This window comes from Phodopus roborovskii, unplaced genomic scaffold (assembly GCF_943737965.1).
Source record: "Phodopus roborovskii unplaced genomic scaffold, PHOROB, whole genome shotgun sequence".
In the NCBI taxonomy this organism is placed as follows: domain Eukaryota; kingdom Metazoa; phylum Chordata; class Mammalia; order Rodentia; family Cricetidae; genus Phodopus; species Phodopus roborovskii.
Window position 1 is genome coordinate 11,866,508 of NW_026126651.1, and position 18,885 is coordinate 11,885,392.

Here is an 18,885-nt window from a genome sequence, read left to right on the forward strand (position 1 = left end):
GTGCTGCCCAAGCCCTGTTTCAGTTGTGCTGGAGGGGCAGCTGGGGACCAGGGTTAAATGTCTGGTTGAGACTTGAGGTTAACTGACATCATTGTGTCCCAAGCGTTAATCTTACACTTTTACCGTGTTTGGTCAGGAAAAGAATATTAACAGCAATAATAGAAACTGAGCCAGGCACATGGTGCACGTCTATAATCCTAGTACTAAGGGGTAGATATGAGAGGGCCCATGGGTTTCAGGCCATCCCTATCCTGGGGTACATAGTAAGACCTTGTGTCAAAAAGAAAATAAAAGCAAATAATGACTGCTTGACACGTGTATTGTAAGTATTAGATTTGTTTCATGTATAAAACTGAAATGAATTTAACAATATTGGAAAGGGCTGGCTTCCCATGTTAGTCAACCAACCTGGTATTTCAGTAGGACTGGGTACCTCTTCTTCTATTTAGCTTGGACAAGGCATGCTGGTAGGAGGAAATTGTCTCAAAAGCAGGCACTGCCCCCACTGTTAGAGGTCACACAAGAAGACCAAGCTGTAACATATATACAGAGGGCATGGATCAACCCATGCAGGCTCTCTAGTTATCAGTTCAGTCTCTATGAGAGCCTATGAATTCAGGTGAGTAGATTCTGTGGCTTTTCTTGTGATGTTCGCAACCCCTCAGGCTCCCAACTTCCTTTCTCCTCAGCCTCCTTCTATGGAATTCCCTGAACTCTGCCTAAGGTGTGGCTATGGGTCTCTATCAGTTTTCATCAGTTGCTAGATGAAGTCTCACAGATGATAATGTGGTAAGGCAACAATCAATGACTATAGCAGAATATTATCAGGAATCATTTCATTAATTTCTTTTGTCAGTCTTGATTGGATGGATTTCAGGTCTATGGGCTATCCAGACTCTGGTGCCTGACCCTCCAGGCTGACTCAGGTGTGTGCCCCCTCTCATGGTGTGGGTCTCAAGCTATACCACTCATTGGTTGGGCCCTCTCACAATTTCTGTCTGTGCCACCTTTACCCCAGCACATTTTGTAGGCAGGACAAAGTTTTGTGGCTTGGTTGGCATCCCTCCACGTGAAGCCTAGCCTGGTTACAATAGATGGCCAGTTCAGACTCCATATGTCTCACTGCTAGGAGTCTTAGCTAGGGTCACCCTCAGATTCCTGGGAATGTTCATTTCACTTGTTTCTAGTTCTTTCCAGAAATGCCCCCCACCATTCCAGTTGTCCTTCTTGATATTCACTCCCTTCAATCTTATCCAACAGGATCCCTCCTGTTCCCATCCCCACACATCCCCCATCCAGACATTCATTCAAATGCACAAATTGTATTAGGTCCATCATGCAAAGGCACAGCATTTACTTGAAATTTGGGTCCTTAAATATGGACTGCATATCATCTTATGAAGCAGAAATTTCTTCATTTAATTCCCATGTTTTTTTCCCTTTCAAGCAAAGTTTTATGTGGTCAGTATAAATAATCAGAAACAGATGAATTTTCTGCACTGATACATGTAACCAATAGAGGGCACACATGACTTGATGGATTAGTAAAGAAATTAAAAGCTTCAAAAAGTTTGATGTTGCTGCTACCATTTGAAAGCACTGTCCCCATCAATTCAGGCTGTGGGAATTGGATATGCAGAAAATTGTAAGATGTTTGTCCTGAAATAAATCTCATATTTCAAAGTATTTAAATAATCCTGAATATATTCTTATTCCAGTCTGATATTGAGATAAGAAATTAACAAAATGAGAAGAAAAAATAAATTCCATGTGAGAAACTAATGACTCTATTTCTAAATTACAAACAGGTCTAAGAAAATCATAAATCAGAAATACAATTTGATTAACAATGGAGTTTTTATTCATCCAAAGAAGGAGATGCTTAGAGGAAATTACAGACCTGGAGATATACCATGTGCAATTCAAATACAAGATGAATTTGATATGGGGAATTCTGGTATATTTTTGAGACAACATCTTAGTTTGTAGCCTCTGGTACTGTTAAACTCAGATTCCTTCATAATGATCCTCCTATCCCATTGTTCTGAATGTTATACAAGGATTGCAGCCATAAACCACATTGCCTGGCTTCTGATTATTCCTGATACAAGCACTCAATTAGGCAATCACAAAACACAAAAGTGCACTTTACAAGAAAAGAAAAAAAAAACACAGGAAGAAAATTATAATAAGTAGAACTCAAATTAACAAAAGAAAACATAATAAAGACAATAGGTACAGAGTGATTTCTTACTACAGTTAGGAAAATCATAGCTTTTGTGAGATTTCACTAAAAAAAATTGATCACTAATTTTAACTCAAGCAAAAAAAATGAGGGGGTAAAGAGATGGCTTAATGATTAAGAGCACTGGTTTCTCTTGAAGACCACCCAGGGAAGATTCCCAGAACCCACAGGGCTGATCAAAGCCATCTAAAACTCCACTCCTAGTGGCTTAAGGTAACCAGAAACTATGTATATTTGAAATCATTAATATCAGTGATCAAGGTAACATAAACATAAAACATAAACACAAAAAATATAAACAGTCTGGAATTTTTTTCCAAATTTATATGTATTCACGATAAAACTCTTAGGACACCGGAAAGTGCACAAGTGCACATATTTTTTTCTTGTTGTTGTTGTTTTTTTTTTTTCATTATCTAAAAATATTTTTTACACTCACTGAAGTTTTGAGAAATGCATGTTGTGTTAAGCTAAACAAATATACAGAAAACTCTAAAACTCATAGAGCTTCAGGACCTATAATCTCAAAAGGCTATTGGACACACAGGAGCAAGGCATTAGAAATATAAGCATGGACACCTTGGATGATGCGAGGACCAGACATAGTTGAGAACTGGCAAAAATCCAAAGGCTAATTTTCCTTAATGTCAGAATTAAAACAACCACAGACAATGAGTTTAATTCAGGACTGTGTGCCCCTGAAATTTGTTATTGGGATTCCTTGTACACATTTAAGAATTTCCTTTCAAGCAGTTTCTATTGTTTAGGGTTTTTAAGAATATTTTAATATTTTATTTTATGTTCATTGGTGTGAGGGTATCAGGTCTTCTGGGACTTGAGTTACAGAGAGTTGTGAGCTGCCTTGTGGATGCTGGGACTTGAACCTGGGTCCTTGAGAAGAACTGTTAGAGCTCTTAACCACTGAGTAATCTCTCCAGCCCCTCTTTAATATTAATAAGAGGATTGAAGACATAATTTTCTCTAGCTAAAGAATTAGTTAAACTCACAGAAAATGAAAAGATGTGGATTCCTTCCAGACTAATGTGGTTTGATCACGCCAGACCGCCTGAAACAGAGTACAAGCTGATCCTACATTCAAAACAGCTGGACAAAACAGCCCTACAGACTACAGCTAGGATATCTGAATCTTCTTTGAATCCCCCCAAGACAGCGCCCCTTATCAGCAGGAAGTAGTTTGGAAAGAACGACGCCCAAATTCCCAAATATTGTGTATAAATGTTTGTTTTCATTTAATTGGACTTTGTTATATAAAATTAAATAAAAAAAGAATGAGTTAAACTTGTAAATTTGATTTCTCCCTTTCAAAGCGGTACGAGAAAATTGTTAGTAACCCCATCCCATTCAAATAAAGTCCTTCTCCCTCCTGCTTTTCCTAGTACTGGTACTTACAGGAATGGGATAACATACCTGACTCAAGAAAGTCAGCTAAGTATCAGAACTTGTAGTGCTGATGAGCCTTGTATATACTAAACAGATGATTAGCAACCAGTCTATCCACCAGTCCTTTCCGTCTTTTTACATTTAATATCCTTGCTGCAATTATTGGAAATATATGTTTATTTATTTAAATGTTTTAGGTTGAAAATATTATTTATGTAATATATTATTACTAAAGTTTCCCCTTCCCTATCTTCTCACAGATCCTCCAAACCTCCCCAGGCTTCCAACTCCATGCCTCCTCTCTCTCTCTCTCTCTCTCTCTCTCTCTCTCTCTCTCTCTCTCTTTCTGGAAAAAATAATAAGGCAAACAGCTGGCAAACTGTTCTTGTTAAGTGAAGCACATCAACCCAAGATATGTCTTTTGTGCTTGAGAACTCTACATGAGAAAGGCTCAGGACTACAATGGGAGTCCCAACCCTCTGTAGTTACTGGCCAGTTAGTAAAGATTTCTTAATGGCTTAAACCCATTTGTCACTAGTATTCTGTGGCAGATATACTCAAAATTTCAAGCAAAAGAACAGTAAATTTTTTTTTGAAAAATTAAAAAAGAAAAATGAAACCAAAAATCTGAAATAAACCTCCCTGGACTGCTTTGTAGTCCAGGATGACCCTGAATTCATTATCTTCCTGCCCCAGGTTCTTACATGCCTCATTACTGGCAATCACAACATTAACCAGGCTTAAATTTAGTGAGTTCCCAATCTGTAATTTTAAGTTCTAATATCTATATATTAAAGCCTTTGATGTGACATTAATTGACAAATAGCAGAAAATTACCCAAACAATTTTTTATTCTATATGAATATTATTTTAAGAGATCATTTTCATTTCCACATGTGTACTTTTATTAACCAATCAAGTTGCATATGCTAATGGGATTCAGTGTGATTTTGTATATGTGGAAACGGTATTGCCTGGATCTTGTGCAAGTTCCTTTCCTCCTCTGACTTCTTCCCTCTTCCAGGTGATTCTGATCACTGTTATATTAAAAGATGGAATTTTTCTTATCACAAATTTTAACATACAAATCATACTTCAACAACTGGGTTAAATTATTGAATTTTATTTTAATTATTTATACAGGACTTTACCACATACTCACATACACATTAAAATACACATGAAATTTATTTAGTTATATATCTTTATTATCCTTTTGTTTTCTTTCCTGTTTCTAGAGGTTTTTGTTTTCCCACTCCTGAACCAGCCATCTGACCATATGTTTTATTTGTTTCTGGTTGAGAAGTAATGAAGACAGAGGGGACTTTGACCTTTATCTAGGCACATTCTGTCCAAAAATATGACCATTTCATACTTGACCATTTCAATTTTTTTAAAGATTTCAAGCCAATGTTTCTGTGATTTTTTTTGCATTAACAGATGTTTTTGCTAAATAATCTGTTCTATAATAAATATTGTTCTTATCTTTTTGCTTTTGTTTTTTTATTAGTTCTTTGAGATTTCCATACAATGTATTTGGTTATATCCACCTCCTTTCCCAGCTCTTCCCATATAAAACCTCTTAGATAACCACACAACTTTTTGAGGTCCATTTGATTATGTATGTATGTATGTATGTGTATGTATGTATATGTATGTATCCATTGCATCCAGTTTGTGATGCTCATATATTCTTACATGTGTCACCTGCCACTAGAGTTTGGGAAAATTATCAGGGGATGCCCTCTCAAAGAAAATACTTACAAATACACTAAATGTGTTGGTACCATGGAGTAAAGGAGTAGCATTTACATGAAATTGTAGTCCTGGATTATTGAATGCATTTCATCTTATAAAGCAAACAAAAAAATCTTTTCATGCTTTCCACATTGTTTTCATCATGCAAAAGTTTTAGGCTGTTAGCAAAGATAATAAGGATAGCTGAGTGACAGAGGACACAGAAATAGTTAGTGTTTGTCCTTGGCATTAAAAGCATCAAAATGACTGATGCATTATTACTACCATATGAAAATCTTGAGGCCAGCCATGCAGACTGGGAAATAAACTACTGAGATAATTTATGAGATATTAGGGCTGAAACAAGACTCACTTTTAAAAAAAGTTGAAATCATTCTAAATAAATTATTACTCCAGCCTAAAATAAGAAAGGACAGGAAAATAAGAAATCATAGAAACAATATGTTCCATGTGGGTAAACAGGAGAGACAATGACCCAACTAGACAGCAAGTAAAAACCTCCACTGCCAGGAGTTGTTTACATCTTATCCAGTCATTAGACAAATGAGTCCCAAACCCCAAACATTACAGGCCAGGTACTCTTCACAATCTAATGGTAAGGCCCTATACCTGAAGACAACACTTATATATGTCATTGAACATGGAGAAGTTGAGTTGGTGCCTATCTAGAACCTTCACCCCTACCCATTAGCATTCAAGGAGAAAGGTAACCATCAGTATCCCTCAGCTTTAAATCTTGCAACCAAAACACTGAGCTGCCTGCAAGATACACTGTTACAATAATAGTGCAAATGTTACAGGAGTAAAAAGTCACTTTCTGATTAAAATTAAAGTCCACCTTATGATATGGAGCTGATGCCTGATGTTGTTAAAGTGGCCAAGAACCTCAAACTACATACTTCATGGTCCTAAGGGAAAATTTAGATTTTTTTTCCAAGGTAGGGTTTCTCTGTGTAGCTTTAGACCAGGCTGGCCTCCAACTCATAGAGATCTGCCAACCTCTGTCCCCTAGTGCTGTGAAGGGAAGATTCAATACTATTATTCTGCTAAAGGAACATATCATGATTGCTAATGACATACTGCCATACCCACTGAACAATGCTCCCCTTAACCCTCATCTAAGAAGCTCCTTCCTGCAGTAGATGGAAAATAACACGAACACTCACAATGGGACAATGAACAAGATGAGACACTTTGAAGTCCCAAATGTGAGGTCTTCCTCAAATCCCTCCCCTCCATACTCAGGAAACTCTGTGGAAGATGAAGAGACTGTAAGAGCCAGAGGTGATGGATGACATCAAGAAACAACAGCCTTGATGCACATATGAACTCACAGAGACGTTGGCAGCATGCACTGGTTTAGTCCATATGGTAGTGTACCACTGAGAGGGGTATCTGCAGTTGATACCCTCTGGTGAAGGGAAAATCAACTTTCTCCAAAGGAGTCTCACTGGGTGCATCAACCACACTCAAGGGCAGGAAGCATGCTCAGAAGTAGCCAGCCAACACAAATAGTGGGTTTACAAAATGTCAATATTATTCTTTGACATTCTCAGCACTATATCTTTCATTTGCTTTTTTCTACTTTATGTGGACAGTTTTATTCATCCTTATAAATGTGCATATCTGTGGCATGTCCTAGATCTTTTACTACCCTGAATATCTTTTATGATTTTCTTTTTGATTCCCTCTTGTACTCATATGTGATTTTAGTTAATTCCCTTTGGTTTTTAAACCTATTGCACTTATGTTTGATGCGGTCTAAATTCTTCATTCACTTTCACCATGAAATTGTTCATTTTCACCACTGTTCTGGTCAGAAATCTTAGCTTCACAGAAGCTGCTTTTTTAAATTGAATTTTATTGGATATTTTATAGGTGTATAGGACATCAATATGACCATGACAACATGTAAATGAAGTTTAATTTGACATGTGAAGAACAGACCAAGTAGCCAGTCTCTAAGAAATCTGCACACATGTTCATAGGTGTGTCCTACTTTCTTCTGAGTAACTTTCATCCCAAACTTTATGCTTAAGCCTGCCTTAAATGTCTTTCATAAAAATCTCAAAAATCCTCCAAAAGTTTTAATGAAATCCTCAATGCTGATTATATTATGTATTTGTTATTATAATGGATGTGACTTTGCTGAGCTTACAAGTAAGGTCAGTATTATTTAATTATTTTCTAGGGGCATCCTGGGATTTAAAGACCTTGTGAAGGCTCAATGGGTAAAGATTCTAATTTATGTTAAGTATGAAAACCTGAGTCAAAGTTCACAAAACTACAGTACAAGTCCAGCATAACCACCTCTCTAAAATCACAGTGCTCCTATGATTAGATGGGAGGTAGAGACAGGAGATTTTTCCAGAAGCTGACAGGCCAGAGTCTGGCATACACAAAAAGAGACAACAAACCATTCCTGTATCAAATGGGGTAAAAGTTAGGGGAAGACACCAGAGGTTGTCCTTTGTCCTATAATGTAGTCTATGGAACACACACGCACGCGCGCACACACACACACACACACACACACACACACACACACGTGAAAGATTTTGGTATTAAGAACTGAGAGGTGGTTTATTTTTTCAGTTATTCACTCAGGGTTATCACAAATAGGATCTAACCACACATGGATTCCCATTCTGATTATAACCATAATCCCACAGTCATTATAGTAACAGAGAGACAAATGCCCCTCTACATGCAGAAATGTGCCTGTATTTAAACATTTGTATTAGAATTAAATACTTTTGAATTTTCGAGATAAATTAATTTTCATATAGATATGAGATAATATACATTCAGTAGCTGATGTTGTGAAGACTTTCAGGGACCACACCACATGTTAGTGCTGCATTATTCTAGTGCGAAATGGAAACTGACAAGGATATAGTTGTCCTGAAACTCATGGGTACTCTCATATCTACCCCTTAGTACTAGGATTATAGACGTGCACCACTGTGCCTGGCTCAGTTTCTATTATTGCTGTTAATATTCTTTTCCTGACCAAACATGGTAAAAGTGTAAGATTAACGCTCGGGACACAATGATGTCAGTTAACCACATGTCTCAACCAGACATTTAACCCTGGTCCCCAGCTGCCCCTCCAGCACAACTGAAACAGGGCTTGGGCAGCACAGCAGTATTGTGAAAGACATAGCTTTGAGACCATCGTGTGCTTCTTAACTGTGGACATGTTGAACGTGTGGGGGTGGGCTCGGTGACCCTGCTGCTTGGAAAGAAAGGCATGGGACCAACTGCTTTTTTAATACAGCCCCACAGTCCAGTCTCCTAGTGTCTGGAGCCATCTGTCAAGCTGTCTATACTTTCCCTCTCCTGGGCACTGCGTTCAACCTCCACCTTTGCCCTTGCCTGTCTGTACCCCAGCAACATGGTTCTTCACACAGCCATGCTCAGAGCTATGCTATTCCTTACTCTACTTGGATGTCCTATTGCTGGACATTTGGGAGAGCTTCATTGAGGCTCATTCCCTGAAGTTTTCTGGATGTGGCTGAGAAAAGACAGTTCTGCTAAACCAAATAACTGAAGAATGGTATATTTTCAGAGACTATGTGAATACATCAATGCTAAAACAAGTAAAGAAAGAAAAGAGAGAATGATCAAAGAAGGAATGAAATAAAAATGGTTTCAGGCAATTAGAGAAAATACTCTATATGTAGTTATTTGTACAATATATAAAGTAGCTGTTTATTTCTGTCAAGGTACTGTAACCAATATTTACAGTCATTGGTCCACTGTGGGATTTTAAAGATTTTGGCATATGACTTTAATGTCCAATATAATATTATTAATTAGCACACACACACACACACACACACACACGACACACGACACACTGTATACTCCTATAGTCCTCACTCCGCAGTAGAGGACACAACATACACAGGATGAAGGGCCAAACAGGTGGGGATGCAAAGCACATATTATCCAACCCTAGCAGTAAAACCTTAAGAACATTAGTACATATTTTGCTTATTTCTCATTTCCTTAAAATTAGAAGACACAGTATGGTCAATGTCAACACTGAAGTTAACTATTTAGCATAGTGGGTATTTGTCTAAAGTGGGTGTCTGAATTATAATTTTAACATAAAAATTAGAAGAGAGATCCTGAGAAAAATTAAGCCACATTTCAATTCTTCAGAGGTAAAAGGAAGCTGGTGAATTGGAAAGCACACCTATAAATAGTTAACAGAGATTTTTGAATATGTACAAAAAGAGGTTCAATGTAATTTATAGGTACTGTTTGGGATAAATCACAACTGAACATCAACTATGGGATATGTAAGTATTCAATTTTTCTTATATTTGTGAATTGTGGGTAGTTTGGTATATAAAGCTATGATCTTTACTGTAATCCTTTGATTTTTTTTTTTTTAAATCCACTGGACTGTTAAAAGAGTCCCCATTAGCTAATTTAGCTTGAAGTATAAAGAGAAAGTATATTCTATATAGTTTGAATGTATCAGATTTTGGAGAAGCTATTAGTCAAATAAAAACCATAATGCCTATATAAAGGAGAAAAGGACATAGAACCAAGAGTTTCTTGATTCATAATGGAAGAGAAGCTAATGAGTATCAGTCAAGATGCTTATTTTCAAAAATATTAAACATTGACCATGGAAGACTCCTTATGTTTAAGTAAAAATGGTTTTCAGTTGATTACAATAAAGTTCACAGGATAAACAACCCAAATTACCATAAATGGCATTCATTTTAAACATTTAAGTATCTTTTATGTCTGTATACATGACATGTTAATTTTTCTTTATTGAATTTCTATGCAGATTATTGGTTAAACAAATGTAAAAACAAATTTTTTTTCTGTACAGATTATAAGTTTTTACCTGTTAATGAGCTCATTTCTTCCTGGTTCTGTCATATTTTATGCATTTGCCTGTACAAGTAGCAGCTTAAAAACAATACAATATTTTAAAACTTTATGTTCATTTCAAAGTAAAAGTTTTAAAGTAGCTAATTTCAGAATTTACTTAATCACATAAGCAATTTGGTTAATAGATCTTTATTTTCCTGGTGTTTTTACTAATGCATGTTTCCAATATATAACCATTTAATGAAAAGTTGCAAGTTTCATGCACAAATATTTTACCTAATATCATCTGATAATTCTAATTGTTATAAACTATTGGCATTAAAAATATTTCATGGCTTCAAGTCTTATTATTAATTAGTGCCAGCTCTTTTTTTTAAAAATGTGATATTGGTGATCAGTGCCTTTTTTTTAGTTTTCTTAATCAGTTACACATTAATCTTTCTGGTAATTCTGTTCTATTTCATGTTTATTTTGCTTCGTTTCCCTGGTTTTCTTACTTCTATTGTTTGATGATATTATTCCTTGTTTAGTATTGTTTTATTGGTTTTGTTTAGGTTGGACTTACACTTTGACTTGGATGGTTATATCTTAGACATTAAGAGTTTCTTTAAATTTAGGCTATAAGACGCAGCCCTCTAATAAAATTGTTTTGGCAAACAAAATTCTATTTTTTAGATTAGAAAGTACAGTAAATGAATTATTTGAGCATTGTGAATTAAAATAATTACGTAGGGAAAGGAAAAAGGCACGGTTATTAATAACCTCATAAACTACATTTAAAAAGTCAGTATGTGACCAGGGGAGTACAATTAGCCTTTTAGAAATACATATAAAATTATCAGCCCAATAGAATATATATATATGCAAAATAAAATAAAAAAAAAAACACGAGCAACTCAGCGTGGAAATAGAAATGAGACAAATTAAGGTGCACGGCTGGTATTTTGAAAGGCTGCAAAGCAAGGCGGCAAACAGTCTCCACGAATCCAACCAACGGAGAAAAGTTAAAGCCTGGGCTACCGGCGCACTTTTATTAAGCCACCATCAGTGCTGGTTAAAGCCCAGGCTTCTACTTTGTTGCGGCGGAGGGGAAGTAACGAAGGGAGGCATCCGCCAGGCTTCAAGCCGAACAAAGGATTCCGGTCTCATTAAAGTGCACCCGAATTAACCCTGCCAGGGAATAGAGTCCCACAGAAATCCCGCCGTTTCTATAAGCGCCCAGGGACAAAGGCTTCGGCAGAGGCACTCTCGGGTTTTAAAGATTAGTCGCCCACAGACAAAAGGCAGAGAAACAATGTGTAATGCTTAGGAGCGAGACGTTTTAAAAGCTCCAAGAGGCAGCGACGGCAAAGGCGGCGACCATGGCGGTTTCTTCCGCAAAAAGAAAACAATGAAAATCAGTGCGCACAGCCGAAACCGGGAGTGGTTAAAACGTCAACCTTGAGGGGAAAGGGTGTGGAAACGGGGGCTAGCGGCTTCAGAATCCCACTAGGAGAGACGCAAGGCGGGTCCGTAAGCCGATACCGGCGAGGAAAAAACGTGGCGGAAGCGACTTCCGCTTCAGCACCGGAAACTGGTGTTACAACAGGAAGTGTCCGTCCGCAACTCTGCGGGTAGGAACCAAAGTTCACAGGGATCAGGTTTCCGGTGGGAAGACAAAAAGTGTTGCACTTCCTCCGAGAATCGGCCGATCGGTCCAGCTCCAGCTCCGCCGATTCAGGCACAAAAAAGACATAAAATTAAACAGTTTTTGGACAGTGTAGGGGTGCGTAAACAATGGAAGAGTCTACAGCTCCCTCTTGCGTGGCCCCGGGTGCCGAGGAAGGTGCCGTGGGGGGGTCGGGTGTGTCTGCCCCCCCCCACCCCGAGTTTGAGGCTTCTGGAGCTTCTGAGGTACTCAGTTCAGCCTCTCCGCAAGAGGAATCGGGCCAGGCACCCGTTCTTGTGGCTCCTGTGCCCGAGAACCGACGCTCGGCGAGACTGGGGCCCGTTACGGCCGCAGGGGGCGGAGCCAGGTCTGGTTCTGAGCGCAACACCGGCAGCTGGACAAAGCAGATCCTCTGCAGGTATTATCTGCATGGGCAGTGCAAGGAGGGCGATGACTGTCGCTACTCTCACGACCTGTCTGGGCGGCGGAGAGCGAGGGGGGGGCAAGATTCTCAGCCTCGGGCCTCTGCAGATAGAGGGCCCAAGATGGCCACTCAGTGGGAGCCCCCGACTCAGGAAGAGGCGGAAGCCCCCCCTACTGCATCCTCCAGCTCTTTGCCTCTGATTGGCTCGGCTGCTGAAAGGGGCTTTCCTGAAGCTGAGATTGACAATGCAGGCATTGGCTCAGCTGCTGAAGGGGGCTTCTCTGAAGCAGAGATTGACAATGCAGGCTTAGCAGCTGCTGCTGCGGGAGGAGCGGGTGCTGAAGGCTGGGAGGGGGCAATTGAGTTTGTTCCCGGACAGCCCTACCGAGGTCGCATGATCCCCCCGCATGGTCCCGAGGCTCCCCTGGAGAGCCCGGAAGTTGAGAGCGAGCACTTGGCTATGGGCATGGGGGCGCCGCTGCCGCTTTGCCGCTATGCTGCCCGGGGAGAGTGCCTCCGCGGGGAGAGTTGTGCATACCCGCATGGAGAAATATGCGACATGTGTGGGCAGCAGGCCTTGCACCCTTGGGATGCGGCCCAGCAGGAAGCTCATAGAAGGGCCTGCGTTGAAGCACATGAGAGAGATATGGAACTCTCGTTTGCTGTGCAGCGCAGCATGGATAAAGTGTGTGGCATCTGCATGGAGGTTGTCTATGAGAAAGCCGACCCCAGCGATCGCCGCTTTGGCATCCTTTTCAGCTGCAACCACACCTACTGTCTTAAGTGTATCCGCAGGTGGAGAAGTGCCACACAGTTTGAGAACAGGATCAGTAAGTCCTGCCCACAGTGCAGGGTCTCCTCTGGCTTTGTCATTCCTAGTGAGTTCTGGGTGGAGGAGGAAGAGGAGAAGGAGAAGCTTGTTCAGCAATATAAGGAGGGAATGAGCCAGAAAGACTGCAGGTATTTTGCTGGAGGCCTAGGTCACTGCCCATTTGGAGAATTCTGTTTTTACAAGCATGAATACCCTGAGGGCTGGAGAGATCAGCCTCCGAGGCCAGGTGGTGGTGGATCGTCAAACGCATACTGGCATCAAGTTTTGGAGCCTGTGCAGTTGCGAGAGGGAAAAGTGCTGTTTAATAGCCGTAAGAAGGAGCTTGCTGTGCTTCGCCTGGGCAATCAGATGCTTAAGAAGTTGCTTTGCCTGAGAGGCGGTTTTTCCTTCACTGACCGGTGGCTCTTGCTTCAGTACCAGCTGGAAGAGTATTTCAATTTGAATCTGTAGTATCATGCTATCGCATGCGGTCTAGTCTGCTAAGGCTCTGTTGTCTGCTATTGCTTATTTCCCTCTATTGACTGACAACTGTTGCTTTCAAAGGCTGTTGAGGCAATCATTATGCAGTACTGCTGTTTTCGCCCCTATTTCCCATTTCCTCTCGCTAGGATTGTGATGCTTATCTGTGTTAAAAGATAACAAGAAATCTTAAAAGTATTGTTTGGTGAAATTAATATTTCTGTCAGCTGATGACTTGTGGTGTCTTTTCCCAACAGGATTCAATCATTTCTAGTCTAGTGTTTACAGTTTCTCATTGTGAAGTCCCTTAATAGTAAATGTGACAAGGTGACAAGTCTTTAAATTATGAGCTTTTTGCTATATAGCCTTAAGAAAGGCACCCTTACAGGGCCTTGCAGCTGCTGTCTGTGTTTGTTTACATGTCTGTTTCTTCTCTTTCAAGTGCAATTGTTAACTTGTGGTTATTTTGTGGTTCTGTTTTACTTGACCAAAATGAGGTGCATATGTTTACATGTTTTTATCCTGTTTGGCTTGATGTGAAATTATTTATATTCCGAAATATATATTTAAGAATGATATATATGCGTATATGTATACAAAGATGTATTTGAAAAAATGGATACAAATAAACACCATAATATATATGTTTGAAGTAATGAAATAAATGCAGAACCGAAAGCCTGATGTTAAATTCTAGATGTATGGACTGTGTGTGAATTTTGTGAACAATTTCTCTGCCCCTGAATTGATGTCAGTGATTAGCATCTAATAAAAATGACTGCTTTGTGTATTGGACTCTTTCTAAAAGACTTATAAATCATAATTTTCATAATTCCTATGATGGCATTAACAGTTCCTCTGTTACAGTCATGAGTTGTGTGTGCCTCTGATTGTAGTCACTGTCTCATTTTTCTTAACTATCTGCTTCTTTTTATATTTTAAAAGCAAAAGATTTGACAATAGTTCTCATAATAAAAATTATAAGACCGTCAGAGAAAATGATAATAAATATTGAAATCAGTCATAATATAAGAATGAAATAAGAAATGAGGCAGGACTTTTAAAATGTTAAACATAAAATTACTGGAATCCTTTTACTAAAAGTAAGCCATAATTTGACCTAAAAGCCATTCTTAAAAATCAAAGTTTATTTTACTTGCTTTGAATGAAACCACATTCTATTTAAAATGCTCAATTATAGTTAAAATAAAAAAATCAGGAGGTTTTGGGGTAAAAGTGAGTCTGCGAGTGCTATCTGTATAACACCTCAAGTTTTTACTAAACATTGCTGGAGGAGAGAAATGCAAGAGCAATATATTATGATTGATCTAGAAATATAACTCCTTGTTTTGTGTTCATATGACACAAGTTAGTAAGCAAATGGGTAATTCATAGAGATAGCACAGTTCAAGTGCACTGTGGACAGTTTTATTATGTCTTTTAGTAAATGAATAAATGTTTGTTCAGCCACTAAACAGTATAGATTTAAGCGTCCCAATTGGGTATAACACAGTGCATTTTCCTTGGCTGAAGTTGCACAGAATTATGCTTTGGGTCTCCATTTTTTGGTGTACACCATGTTGACTATGTTACAGGTAACAAAGCGAACTTGCAGAATTTATATTTCATTACAAAGCGTACTTTGAAGTACTGCATTGTCAGAACTACTTTGCATGGCATTTGTAAATTTTCCTGTGTGATGAAATAAATAAGGTAGAACCAGTATTTACAGCAAGAATGGAATACAAGTAATACATTTACAGGACTCCTGAGATTGGATGATTGCTGTCTCTGCCCCCACATATTAAGGCTCAGAAACATGCCTTAACTGTGCAGCTTGTAAGCATGGGTAAGTCAGGCCGGTGCAGCAGGGCATGAACAAGTTTCTACAAAATGGGGCTGTTTTGGAGCTTTTGTTTATGAGTTGCAAGGCTCAGTTTTTCATAGCATATTGTTCACAGAGAAGCTCAGCTTTCCATATTGTAGCATGCCCTCTCCCTTCTGGTGTAATTACTGGTACTTTGAAAATATTATAATCTGGGGGATATGCCATAGTGCTTCCCTCTTAATTCCAAGTAATGCATAAGTTAGGAGGCCCTGGACAGCTATTTTCCCATGGTCTAGGAGTTTGGGGTGGGGCAGATTAGCTAACTAAAGAATGAGGCCAGGTGGGGCACTTTCAAGGACTATTGATTGTCGAATCTCAAAGGAGTTTCCATAGTGACTAAGATGTGGTGGTGGGGGGGTTGATTTGAGCTATGAAGGCTCTGCAAAGTCTAATGTGTACTGCATAACGTCATTAAATGACAGAATTTTATTCAAAGAGTATATTGAAATAGGAGGTTATAATAAATGTCATGAGTTACAATGCTTTAATGCTAGTAGAGAAATGGTATCCTGATTGAACTTGTTACCAGCTGTGCCATCTAAATGAGTGAGTACTGATGTCCAATATCTCGGTTTATACATAGGAGAAATGGGTGCAGTGTTAATACATTTTGCAGAATAATTTGTGCAGATCAAGTGTGTAGAGAAAAGACTTGAAACATCTTTAAAAGGGTTTATAACCAAGTAGATTCTGCATGTTTATCAACCCAAGTGGCTATTACCTGAATAGGAATATCCTGCTAGTTTTTCCTTTTATGAATCTTTGGAACTTGGGGTAAAAATTAATTTGAGATTATTTTTGAATGTCTAGGTGTTGGACCTAGCACCCTTACATTACAAATTTTGATGGATTTTTTTTTTCCAGCAGAATTCATAGTTAAGGCTAAACATGTTCTATTTAATTGCTTTAAAAATCCGGAACAACAAGAGTATTTTTGTAGCAGATACATAATGGGGAAATAACAAGATTTTTTTTTTGACATGATTTTTAAAAAAGTTTAAAACAATCTTTTCTCATTTTATGTACCAATCCCAGTTCCCACTGCCCCTCCTCCTGCTCTCCTCCCCACCCCACCCCCTTTCCACCCACTCCTCAGACAGAGTAAGGCTTCCCATGGGGAGTCAGTGAAGGCTGGCACATCTTTTTGTGGCACCACCTCACCCCACCCCATATCTAGGCTGAGCAAATTAAAATTCCCTTTTCACTCATCAGTTCACAGAGAAAGAGGTCAATAACAGATGTCACAAACCACTAAATCCAAGTGAATTTTTTTCTTGTCATTGGTGTATAGCTGAGAAAAGGTTTATTTTTGGGGGAGGAGGGGATAACACAGTAAAAAGAAATTTTACTAGTGTCAAAATGAAAATATATGCAGCATTGATGGAATGCTGAATAAAAATAATTGATGCAGCATTGATGAATGCTGAATAAAAATAATTGAACATGTACCAGATTACGGTGAAATGGCCAGTTTACTGCAAAGTAGGAATTGTTCTCACTAGGAATTTTGGCACAAAAGTAGATGTGATACTGAATAGCTTATTAAAATTAAATGGGAGAGTTGGAATATTCTAGGAAAATAAAGATTACAGAATAAAAGATTTTTTTTATCAAAAGAAATACTGCAAATATCTTCATGTGCCTAAAGATTATTAACTATAAACAATAAAACAATATGTGACATACTAAATATGTATGTGCACATCTCCTTTAAATTCTGAGTTTTGTTAAATGCACATGAAATAGAAGAAATAAAAGCAACCGTTAAATTAGAGGAAAATTAAAGGATTAAATAAAGATGCTGCATTTAAATAGTTTATAAAATGTATACTACACTACCATCTTTATCAACAAAATGAACAAAAAAATAAACATACAGTGGAAGAATTTGCTACTGAGATTTTATTAATCTTATATAAGGATGTATTGTTTAGCCAAATGACAATTGAAAAGAAACCTATCTGCTAACATGAAAATTAAGAGGATAGCATATCCAGCCTTTATTTAAAATGTGGCTCTTCATAAAATCTCTAAATAATAAATTATTTTAAACCTATTTTACACAATTCAACAATTAGCTAATAGAAAGGGCTATCTTTATTCATGTGTTATGATTGACAGTTTTATATTAATAGTAACACAGTAAACAGATAAAAAGGAATGTTCAATCTTATGAATTCTTTTGTAAAAATTAATTGCACAGCCTTAGTAAAATATTTCAGCATTTCTGTCTTTTAATATTGTTACTAATCATAGTCCTATGTTTTGGTTTTTGACAAGGAAAACAGTTCATTCTGTTGTCAGTAAGCATTATTTTGAGCAGTAAAACTGTACAAATGCATAAAAGAACAAAATGAAACAAACACAAGCATGACATCTTCCACAGAGCATGCATCTTTCTCAATGGGTGAGACATGGTATGTTCAAATCCAGAATTATCTAGAAAATCATAAGAAGCTAAATAAAGCACCATGAAAAAACTGTTATAGAATTGCTATGATAAGCCAAAAAGTAGAAACAGCAAAAGATCTATTTTTATTGTAGCAAAGTTCAGAAATATATATTAATATACAAAAGATGCACTTTTAAAAGAGGCCTTAAAGAATACTTAAGAAGTTGTATTCCACTCAATTTAATAGGGAAATTTGGTATTAAAATTAACTATTTAATGATATCCTAGTGAAGTTCAAATGGGCCATTTATAATCTTTTTAAAAAAGGAAGAAGGGAATTCTATGTGCTGTGGCAAACACAATTAGTGAAATCTGAACAGTTTATAATAGTAAAAGAAAGCCATGCTTAGTGGCAAATATTTATAATCCTAGCATTATGGAGGCAAAGGCAGCAAGATCACAAGTTTGAAGCCTGACTGTTACATCAATTTCAACATCAAAACAGCTTTTCATAGTGGGGTGCTGCTCTGGACATGAAACAAAAATCATGGCTTGAGAACAAGGGATAATGAGAGTCAGTCAGTGATTGCATGAACCCTGACTTTTAAATAGGACACAGTGGCATGTGTTATCAAGTATGAAGAGGCAAACTGGCATTCAAATTTACGTATTTTAAAAATAATGTGGTATGTGTTTATATGTATGCATACACACGTGTAGCACAATGCTTAGCAAGAGTGTGTATTTTTCAGATACACAAATAGACATATATGTTAGATCAAGTTTATGATACAGATCATTGAAACAGCTTGTTATGTAGTAAATATTATGTAAACTACAAAATGACTTAGGGAATTAATATGTGTGGCTCATTTTTAAGATCTTATAGACAGAACAATTTTCTAACTTTTGGACAGTTAAAAACAAAAACTGTATGGGGTTTATGATGTGCTTCTGTATGTTCTAAGGACATATTAT

General features: G+C 37.9%; 1 protein-coding gene across 1 annotated transcript; it reads left to right on the top strand.

The window, feature by feature from the left end:
* Positions 1 to 12,022: 12,022 nt before the first annotated feature.
* On the top strand, positions 12,023 to 14,314 carry Mkrn3 (makorin ring finger protein 3). Its single transcript, XM_051174311.1, has one exon. The coding sequence runs from the start codon at positions 12,041 to 12,043 to the stop codon at positions 13,616 to 13,618; it is 1,578 nt and encodes a 525-aa protein (XP_051030268.1). The 5' UTR covers positions 12,023 to 12,040; the 3' UTR covers positions 13,619 to 14,314.
* The last annotated feature ends 4,571 nt before the right edge of the window (positions 14,315 to 18,885 follow it).